The 10,411-nt window shown below is 41.7% G+C and overlaps 2 protein-coding genes across 2 annotated transcripts; one reads left to right on the top strand and one right to left on the bottom strand.

The window, feature by feature from the left end:
* Positions 1-3,328: 3,328 nt before the first annotated feature.
* Positions 3,329-5,126, bottom strand: LOC121948271 (beta-crystallin B1-like). Its single transcript, XM_088081058.1, has 6 exons — positions 5,071-5,126; positions 4,765-4,862; positions 4,554-4,672; positions 4,330-4,462; positions 4,094-4,236; positions 3,329-4,008 (listed from the first exon to the last, which is right to left on the bottom strand). The coding sequence occupies exons 2-6, from the start codon at positions 4,855-4,857 to the stop codon at positions 3,837-3,839; spliced, it is 660 nt and encodes a 219-aa protein (XP_087937184.1). The 5' UTR covers positions 4,858-4,862; positions 5,071-5,126; the 3' UTR covers positions 3,329-3,836.
* A 2,412-nt stretch (positions 5,127-7,538) lies between these two features.
* cryba1l1 (crystallin, beta A1, like 1) lies at positions 7,539-10,274 on the top strand. The gene is made up of 6 exons (XM_088081059.1): positions 7,539-7,612; positions 7,984-8,066; positions 8,200-8,318; positions 9,010-9,151; positions 9,242-9,384; positions 9,599-10,274. Exons 2-6 carry the CDS (start codon positions 7,992-7,994, stop codon positions 9,744-9,746), a joined length of 627 nt encoding a protein of 208 aa, XP_087937185.1. The 5' UTR covers positions 7,539-7,612; positions 7,984-7,991; the 3' UTR covers positions 9,747-10,274.
* Positions 10,275-10,411: the final 137 nt, after the last annotated feature.

The raw sequence follows: 10,411 nt of genomic DNA, 5'->3' as shown, positions 1-10,411 counted from the left end.
AAAAACATGGGTTTATCAGTGGGGATATATGATCTGAAGTCTACAGTTTATAAAAGTTTGGAGTCCTTCTAAATAATAAAAACAAACGTCTCTTTGACATTAAACAATATATGGGGGAAGTGGTTATGTTGGATTTCAGTGAAATAAACCAATCATCCAACAATCCAAAAAAAATAAATAGCAACTGCCTCCAGCTGTTCCACTTTGCTATATTTTGTAGTAATATGTCATGTTAGAGCAGTGGTTCCCAACTGCTGGGTCGCGGTCCAAAAGTGGGTCATGGGTCCATTCTGAATGGAACGCAAGAGACTGGTGAATGAGTCAAGTTTGTAAAAAACACTTTATTTTGAAGCACAATCCATTTTTAGCACAGAGCTTTTATTTTGAAGTGCTGTTTCTATTTTTTTCTTGGAGTGTGTTTTATTTCTTCGTGTTTAAGCAAACGTTTTGTTTACAATTTATGAAATAAAATTGAATATTTGGTCATTTATATTTTGTGGACCTTGAACTAATGACTAGGAGAAATCTCGACTGTGACTGGACTAGTTGGGAACCACTATGTTAGAACAGGTTAAATTAATTATGCACGGCTGCATGTAAACAGGAATTTTAGTGGAATATTTATTTTCATTAGCCGTGTAAACAGCTACGTAGGGATATTGTACTTTTCAAAATAAGGGCTAAACATTGAATATTTTGTGTATGTAAACATTTGCACTGAAAGTTCAGTTGTAAAAGTCACCGTTTAGGATCCACCCTGAGCATTTTAGCATGACACAGCATTCATCTATGGTCAACATCACACACACACACACAGCCAGCCCCGATGTCGCCATACATTCACCTGCATTTAAACAGGATTTACATGACTCAAAGCCTACATCACAGTAGACAGAGTTAAAATCACCTGTATCTCATCAACACAGGGTTTACAAAACAAGATCCAGGAACACTAAGTTAGCAGCAACGCAGCACAGACGTACATCTATATTCTCCTGCAACAGGACGGTACAGGAACAGTCAAAGCTATCAGCACAGTAACCACGGGATAATGTGTTCACGTTGATTTAAGAAAGATTTATAGCTCACTGTAAGAGCTGAATCCATAGCAACAGCCTGTTGTTCATAGCAACGGTTTGTTTTTCATAGCAACAGTCTGCTATTCGGAAATTACAGGTCTTACAATGTATTTAAAGTAGAATATACAGCGAAAATTCACTGAAAAGAGATATGTTTCAGTCACCTCAGTGTACAACATTGGTAATTATAATACTGCTGCTAACTGGCTATCTCCATTAACTACTACATTAGCTTGCTTAAGCCTTTAAAACCTAACTCCATATATGTTTTTTGCACTGTTTAGTTGCCTCTCACAAGCTATTTAAAACCTGAGCAAACTGGTTTGATTTCTTTCAAAAACATAGGAAATAAGGCAATTACCAACGTGGCAAGAAATGTTTCTCAAGTTGCAAAAACATAGTAAAAGGTGATGATGAAAATGACCTAAAAATTAGTTTTAAAAAGAAAACTGTCCAGAAAAATTCTATTTATACTCATTATATATATTATTTTTTTTTGGAAATCATACACTGACATGAGCAAATAAACCAAATATGAATGAATGAATTACATATCTGAAATTCTATTACAGAAAAAATATATATTTCATAATTTTCTGCACTTTGTTTATCTTTTGGGCCACATGTAATTCAGCTGCTCACTGCCTTTCCCATGTTTTGAAAGAAATTAAATAAATTTGCTCAGGTTTCAAAGGGTTAGACACTGTTCTCACCTGTTGAGAAGTTGTCGTGTGTCTTGTTGTCCTTCTCTTGTCCCTGGCTTGTGAAGTCAGTCCGCTGGTCTCAGTCTGGTCCTGTCCTTTCTGTCCACACTCTTTGCTTGTCTTCGTTTGATGATAGCTTTCCCAGCTCCGTTAGCAATGTCACATCATGCACCACCTGCTGGAAAAGTCCTTGTCCATCCTCAGCTTTCTGTCCTCTGGTTGTCTCAGATTGTTGTCATTACCACAGCCAACAAACATTTTAGACGCTCAACGTTATTTTTAAATAAGTCCCAACTTTTGAAACATCCTGCAGCATCAGCCTCAAGTATTTTTTTCCTGTTGTTTTCTAACCTTCTCTGCTCCATCTTTTCGCTTTTGAACCCCTTTTTCCATTTCATTTGTTTTTTTCCATTTATGCCATTCTGTCTGCCGTTTTTTACAGGTTTTTTACATTTACTTCCTGCTTGACCTCTGACATTTCATAATGGACCGATCCACGTGAAGCTGTGGGGGTAGGTGACAACGGCCAGTACCACTGCACCTGCCCTAAATAGGTAGAGTATTTATATATTTGGGGCCCTGTAACAACCCCTTATCAAATGGGCTGTCCCAGCATCATATATATATATATATATATATATATATATATATATATATATATATATATATATATATATATATATATATATATATATATATATATATATATATTTATTTATTTTATTTTTTCAGTATTCATGGACCACAAGGTGGACCAACCAGACCAGTATATATAAATTTATATATATATATATATATATATATATATATATATATATATATATATATATATATGTGTGTGTGTGTGTGTGTGTGTGTGTGTGTGTGTGTGTGTGTGTGTGTGTAATTTTTTTTCTCTGACATGCTAAGTTTTTCTATGTTTTAATGCTAATGTTGACCCATAATGAGGTAATTATTCACCATAATACATGGACTGTTCACAAACTGCAATGCTGAATGGAGCCATTCACTGTATTAAACCACTTGTGTCTCATTTTTAATTGAATACAGAAATGAGGCTGATTATCAGCAGAAATTTAGGTGTGTCCTGTTGTTTTCCTGCAAAGCCCATTGTTACAAAATCCAGCAGGCTCCACACCAAAGTGTCATTATATCACATAATCAGCATTACACAAATGAAACTGTCCTATTAGACAGCTTTCTTTTTTCCAGACACTGCATTTTTTTAAAGCATTGTATGACTTGGAGGTTTTTTTTAAGCTGACTGTGAAAAGCTTTCCAAACACCATTCAGCATGATCACAATAGTGTTTGTTCAGAACCATGTTTTCACAAAGGAAACTATAAACACGTGTGTCTAACAAAAAGTCCAGCATGGACACACATTTGGTGTCCAGCCAGCATCCAAAACAAAGAGCTCCAGAAAAGCAGTAATTGATAAATCAGAATGCATTCATCTCAGTTTTTTTTTCATCCTATTATTTTATTAATTCATTGACATTTTCATTCGGGGTATTTTTCAGTAATAAGTAACAACAACAACATCTTTGAAATCAAGATTTTCCTTTTTATTGAAAACTTGGCCAGGATTCTGTACAGCAGAGAGGGTGTGCAATGCACAGGGGCAAGAAGACGGGGGGCAGGGGGCTCTAGGGACTCAGTTTCCCATGGTGCATCATACCCTGAGCCGAGAATCGAGTGTGTAAAACAGCAAGAGGTGTCGTCTTCCCTCTTTGGTGTCTCAGAAGACTGTGGAGGGGAATGAAGTGAGGGACTAAAAAAAAGGAGAAAAGGGGGGGAAGCAATGCTCAGCCCATAGGGGAGAAAGAGAAAAGTAGAGACAGAGAGAAATGGAGGGTGGTCCAGCTGGTCCTTCCACTGAGGTGTTGTCTCCTATCAGGGACAGGTCTAGATTCTCACCCTTCCCCTCACTGCCTTAGATCAAAGACCGTTAAAGGTACTGAGGTAAGGCCTCAGACATCTCTCCCCCTTTCCCTCTTCCTCCGCCCCTCTCCCTCACTTCCGCTCTTTCTCTTTCTCTCCTTTCCTGAGCCTCACTTGCTGGCCATGGTGTAGCAGCCCTGTTGGTGCCACTGCATGTCACGGATACGCCTCACGGACTGGAACTGGGGACTGCGGGCGCCGTACTCATTGAAGTGCCTGAAGTCGCCCTTCTCCAGCAGGTACTGGCTTCCACGGTATCCAGGGAACTGGTATCCCACCCAGCTGGAGAGAAAAGAGGACACATGTCAGAACAGGGTTGCCTTTTTTAAAACTCTATCAGTGACACCTTTAACTTCTCTGCACTCACGTTCCGCAGCTGACGATGATGCTGCCCACTCTGTCAGTGAAGCCGTAGGAGAACAGGCTGGGAACGTCGTCGTCCATGATCTCCATCTTGCGGCCCTTGAACTCTCCGACCTCGTACAGGCAGATCTTGTGCTTCTCAGGGTCCTGGAAGAGAGAAAAAACAGAAGAGCTTAGGGGAAAGTCGAAAGAAAAACAGAAAAGGAAACTTTGAGGGGATGAAACTGAATTTCTTTGTACCATTCTGACGGGCCTGAAGGACAGCAGGTAGTCGTTCTTCTGGCAGTTGCTCCAGGAGTCCCAGCGAGGATACTCTCCCTTCTCCAGGATGTACATCTCACCGCAGAAGTTCATCTGCTCGAAGCCAACGAAGCTGCACACAGGACAATATTATTAAGTATCAGTGCAAAGTGCAAAGACGAGTGTTTTTTAAATGTTTAGGTAAATCTGTTTTTGAGACTTACGGTCCACACTCAACGCGCAGGGAGCGCACGCGGTCCATGCCCAGCTCACACACATTCATGCACTCGTTGCTGATCTCGATCATGCGACCCTGGAAGTTCTCCTGGTCGAACACATACATCTGCAGGCGACAGATGAGTCAGTACAACAACAGCATATTTATATATATGATAAACTGAACATATCTCTATGTGCCGTGTGAGAGCAACCCACCTTGTAGGACATCATTCCCATCTCAGACTTCTTGCTCTGAGCAGCCTTCCCGTCGGTCTGGGAAGAAGTCTTGGACTTATCTCCACTGGACATGATTGCTGGGTAAAAAAAAGAGAGAAAAAATAACACTGAGAGAGGATATGTGACAAATCTATCCTGTTTTCACTTATCTAAGGGTATCAAGATAGAGGTAAAATTGTAAAGGCAGCAATTTGGAAAAAGTACATTTTAGACTAATCTATGTCTCTTCTCTCTGATTTTTCTCTCTACACACCTGTAAGTGCACAGTATGTGTGTGTGTCTTACCTGTCTGTGTGTGCGATGCCTATGACGAGACTCACTCAGAGTGTGTGCGGCTTGGAGTGCGCCCCTCCCTTTTATACGCTGGCGCCCATAGGAGAGGGATTATGGGGAGAGAAACAAACCTGCTGAGGTCAGAGACGCGAGACAAAAGAAACCCCACATCATCAGAGAGGGACGGACAGAGGGGGTGGGCGGAGGCAGAGGACGACTGACAGAGGCTGGACCGAAGACCAGTTACTAACAGGACTAATGAAATGAAAGATAATGATCAATTTTTAGAGTTAAATTATGTCCCCTAAATCATAGTAATTTAGTTTCACATTTCAGATCATTATTCTCCGTCAATATACCAATCCACTAATTTAAATCCAAACTACAAACTAGTATGATTGGACAGATTTTATTACACACAGTGACATGAATTATTTAATTGTGGCTTCATAAATGTGTGATTTCGAACCTCTCGCTTTCATATAATGTCAATAAAGTTTTAATGTAATTACATAGAAACATTTCAAGCTGCATGTTTCCAGAAAACATATGTGGGTAACATTCATGTGAGACATAAATCTGAATGAAACGCTTTTTCACTTGATGTTTGAGGTCCCGTTGAGGCATAAGATCACACACAGACACACACTTCATAGGTCTTATTCATTATCTGATGTGATATATTTTGGGAGATGTTTGATATCATTTAGATAAATAGGGCTGACACTATAGGGAAAGTTTCACCAGAAACAGCTGAATTCATTAGGCATATAGTTTTTTATTACTTCTCTGTATCTGTTACTCTCTTTGTCATAATAGTAGGACTGTATCACATGATGCATATATTTATTATAGGAATGTCAAATATGTATTTATTTTGTTATTATGGAGTGTTTTTTTAAAAATGTACCTGTCTTTTATTAGTCCTGATATTTATGTGTTGTGATATTATTGGTTGATATAAATGGTGTCAAAAATAAATAAAAACAATTGTTTAAAAAAAAGCAAAAGAAACTGTTGAATTTCATGTTATGGGAGCTCCCGAGGACTTCAGTTTGGATACCACTGGGCTGCAGCTAAACCACACATCTGTGTGCATTTAGGTTTTGTATCAGCATTGAGGGTTACATATATGAAATGGGGTATTTGGGAGTTCTCAACAAGAACATTTTGAGCATGAAATACTTAATTTCTTGCATTCTCGGGAATATTTGGCTGAATCCAAATGTTCACCCTCTGGCCTTGTGAACTGAGCCCTCACGGACTCCAGTCATACATGCTGTGATGTGTTTTCTCTCATCACATTAGAGAGGTGAGAGACTGCAAGCAGCTGACAGACAGGCCTTGAGCCTGTTTCACTTGTTGCCGTGGAAACGTTTTAGTGACAACTACAGTCATGTACTTGGTGATTGCTGCTGTCATACTCTGTCTGCTCATCTGTTCCTCACCTGTCGTAAGATATAAATCCCAGGATAGGTGACTGATCAAAATTATATTCACACATGTCTATACAACATAAAGGCTACACATGTTTTTCGTGATGCGGTTAAATATTATTTCTGGCCTAAATGATTCATGTCACATTTTAACACTGTAAGTTATCATAAGTTTGTTGAGTTGTTTTAAGTCAGAAATGGGAAAAGTCCCATGTCTATAAATTGTGGGTAATTAAACCTGCAAAGTCCAGTGAAGTCTGCACCCCGCCTGGACTCTCTGGAAGTCTGCAGAAAGTCCACTTGAGGACCCTGGATGATTTGTGGAACTGGACAGCCCTCATCACTCACAGACTTCCCTAGAACCAGCTCGCAAAGTCTGTGAGTCTGCAAGTGTGGTGGAGTCTGGAGATTTGGATTCAGCCTTTATGCACAAATTGGTGCCATTTCTGCATCAATTTAAGGTTAAAATGTCTTGAATGTTATGAAAAATAAAAGTCCTCTGCTACTTTTATGTTATTTTTGAGAGGGACAAATGTCAGGACGTGTACTCTGACGCAAACCTGAAATCTACATCTTTGGATACACCCTACCTGCACCCTCGAAGGAGCGCGTGCAAGGGCATTTGATATGTTAACTGTGTGAACAGCAATGAAATTAAATTTAGAGCTCTTTAACTTTTCTGTGCATGACCACAGACCCACCCAGTTATCTCCTTCTGTGTCCCCCAGCGGTGCCTCTCTGCTCCGCCGTTAATCCCCACATTCTCCACCCCGATCCCGGCCCTTTGTGCCTGGGCACGCGCTGGACTGCTGACCGGGGTCCGAACATACCGGAGCGCCTTTGTTCGGGAGCACCAGCGGCACTATGGGATCTGCTGAGCTGGCCCTGCAGCCGGACAACAGCGCGCAGCGGCCGCGCAGAGAGCCCGGGAGCGCGCCCCGCTGCCGACGATAACGGACGGTGCGCATGGGCCGAGTCAGAGCCGTGGACGCGCATCGGCAGGCGCGCTCCCCGACCGTCCATATAAAACTGGAGCGCCAGGTTCTCTCAAAGCTCTACGCGAGGCAGGCGGTAGGCGCGTATCACTCTCAAGCTCTTCCAATAAAGTGCCAATCTAGGTAAGGATGCATATCTCTGCTCTCAACACAGCTCAGGGTCAGACACACAGGTGCACACACACTCATCACCAAAAGCACTCTCTGAAACACTTGTTCAACACATGAACTGTTATCACAGTCTATGTCATATTTAATTTTTAACTGTGTTTGGCCTCCAGGTGTTTCAGTTCAATGCTTTAATTATGCTTTAATGATTCACTGTGGTGTTTCTGTAAGTGTAAATTAAACACCATCATGTTTTACACTAAGAAAAAAATGGTACTCCAGAATATGACATTGTTGATGCTCTTAGGTACTTTTTTCCCCCCATGCTGTTTACCCCCATATTTTACCTTTTGCTTAACTTTTCTCTGTCCTCATCTGAATCTCAGGTGTAAAGATGTACAGAACTACAAGGTCCCCAATGATGCAGCCTCTGGTCAACTCAGGAATGGGCATGGCTCCTTTCTTCAAGGTAAACACACACACATTTGTGCTCAAATTATATGATTCTGAATATAGAAAGTTAAAGGATACACAACCCTTTTTTTCCCCTCCAAACTCATTTCTTGTTCTTTAATGCTTCGTCATCTCCATCTGTCCCTCAGGTGACTGTGTTCGAGCAGGAGCATTTCCAGGGCAAGTGCCTGGAGTTCACCTCCGAGTGCTGCAACATCCAGGATTGCGGACTGGACAACATCCGCTCCATCAGGGTGGAGAGCGGAGCGTAAGTGTCTCACACTTTTCCTCTGGTAACAAGAAGACACAAATTAGATGAGAATGAATGCACTGACTAGGTGAATCAAAGAAAATGATTAAACCATTTTGTTTTCTCTTGATACATCCACCCCAAACGACAATAAAGAGGAGTGGTGAAAGCTTTGAGCACTTAAAACAATTGAATTATTGACTGTGCAAAGTGAGCTTTTGTACTAAAGCTCTTGCGCCTGGTAGAAAAAGGGAGTCTCATTTTTCAAAACCAGATTTTGAAACAAAACCACTACTTGTGTTTCATGATTTATTGGCCTTATGGGGACCTTTTCTAACATCATTACTATGTGATATTTATTTTATATGTTTCATACTTGTCTTAATGTATTTTTATATCTAAAAATGTTTTTCATCATTATTTATTACTAGTGTTATTTTTTTTAAACCATTGGTTTTATTATTCTCCCTCCATGTTTCTCCTGATTTGAATACTTTTGTTATTGAATAGTTTTTCTTGTGAAGAATTACCAAGTGCTATATAAAAAAAGTTTATTACTATAATCGTTCATCATGTAACAGACCTATACTATGTAACAGTTAAGATTGTATTAAACAAGAATCTAAGGTAAATGACAGAATCAAGCCTCTTTAGATGGACATAAAGTAAACTCATGTTAACATCTCACTCACTCTCTTTCCTTGAAAAGCTGGGTGGGTTTTGAGCACCACGACTTCCAGGGCCAGCAGTTCATCCTGGAGAGAGGAGAGTACCCCCACTGGGATGCTTACAGTGGATCCCTCTCCTACCACGTGGAGCGCCTCATGTCTCTGCGCCCCATCTACTGCGCCGTGAGTACATCCCCACTCTCAGTGTTCAGCCAACACACAACAGATTACCTCAGGAGTCCAAAATCCAACAGTTTCTTTCTCCCCTTGCAGTCCCACCAGAGCAGCCGCATGGTCATCTTTGAGAGGGAGAACTTCATGGGCCGCAGCGTGGAGATCTGTGACGATTACCCCTCTCTGCAGGCCATGGGCTGGATGATGCCTGAAGTTGGCTCCATGCACGTGCAGTGCGGCGCGTAAGTTACTGTGTGAACAGCACCGAATGATCAGGACACACCTGCAAACAAACACAGCTGGTTTACATGAGCAACTATTTGAAATCAGACTTTCTGTTCTATAAAAATATCACTCAGATAAACAGTCATCACAGCCCTTCTTTATGTTGTATTTTATGTAATAGACAGCAGCTCCTGAAATAGTCCCACTAACCCTTGTTTCCTCTCGATGCAGCTTTGTGTGCTACCAGCACCCTGGCTACAGAGGCCAGCAGTACATCATGGAGTGTGAGAGACACAGTGGAGACTACCAGCACTGGAGGAACTGGGGCTCCCACTGTCAGACCCCTCAGATCCAGTCCATCAGGCGCATCCAGCACTGAGAGGAGGACAGGCTGAGACTGAGACAGCAGCTCCCCTCCACCCTCCTCCCTTCACCCACAACCCCTTCCCCTTTCTTTCTTTCTTCCTCTCTTCAAACCTTTCCTTCCTCTTGACTTGAGCCGCAACAGCCGCCCCAACACCACTACTGATTCACAGCCGCTGCCAGAGTGTGATAAGAGACAATATCGCACTGTTAAAGCACAGGGAAACACACGCTCCACCACACACACACGCTGACATAACTGACACGCACACAGTGTCTTTTTATTTGGTTTAGAGGTCGCTACACACTCACACACAAGCACACACCTGCACTGCACTCCTCACCTGAGCTGGGCGATGAGCAGAGAAACTCTTCAGCGAGCTGGAACCAAACAGAGGGGAGATGAAGCTCCAACGAGAAGCCGTGACCGGGAGAACCTCCTCAGTGCAGCAGACTGCGCTGTGGTGCAGCTCAGATGTGTTTTGTTGTTGTGTGTAGGAGGTTGATCCACAGGTTGATAACTAATAAACTCATTTTCACTTCACGAGTTCTTGTTGTATTGCATTAGTGTGTACGCGATGAATAAAGTGGGCGGCATGAAAGAAACCACCTGCAGGCTTAAAAGGTGTCTGCAAACTTTGTAGTTTTTCTCTCGACAGAGAATGGTGGTTGCGGCTGCAA

The sequence above is a fragment of the Plectropomus leopardus genome, chromosome 8, assembly GCF_026936395.1.
Source record: "Plectropomus leopardus strain MGB_pleo_1.0 chromosome 8, ASM2693639v1, whole genome shotgun sequence".
NCBI classification, from domain to species: Eukaryota; Metazoa; Chordata; class Actinopteri; order Perciformes; family Serranidae; genus Plectropomus; species Plectropomus leopardus.
Note: the sequence above shows the minus strand (reverse complement) of the source record. Positions and strands in the feature narration are given on the sequence as shown.

Excerpts from the sequence above, each read along its gene's own strand:
- LOC121948271 (XM_088081058.1), bottom strand. The coding sequence starts at position 4,857 with ATGTCCAGTGGAGATAAGTCCAAGACTTCTTCCCAGACCGACGGGAAG. Across the intron at positions 4,673-4,764 it reads TGGGAATGATGTCCTACAAG|ATGTATGTGTTCGACCAGGA; the intron begins GTGGGTTGCTCT and ends TGTCGCCTGCAG. Across the intron at positions 4,009-4,093 it reads ATCATCGTCAGCTGCGGAAC|CTGGGTGGGATACCAGTTCC; the intron begins GTGAGTGCAGAG and ends TTTTCTCTCCAG.
- cryba1l1 (XM_088081059.1), top strand. The coding sequence starts at position 7,992 with ATGTACAGAACTACAAGGTCCCCAATGATGCAGCCTCTGGTCAACTCA. Across the intron at positions 8,067-8,199 it reads GCATGGCTCCTTTCTTCAAG|GTGACTGTGTTCGAGCAGGA; the intron begins GTAAACACACAC and ends TCTGTCCCTCAG. Across the intron at positions 8,319-9,009 it reads ATCAGGGTGGAGAGCGGAGC|CTGGGTGGGTTTTGAGCACC; the intron begins GTAAGTGTCTCA and ends TTCCTTGAAAAG.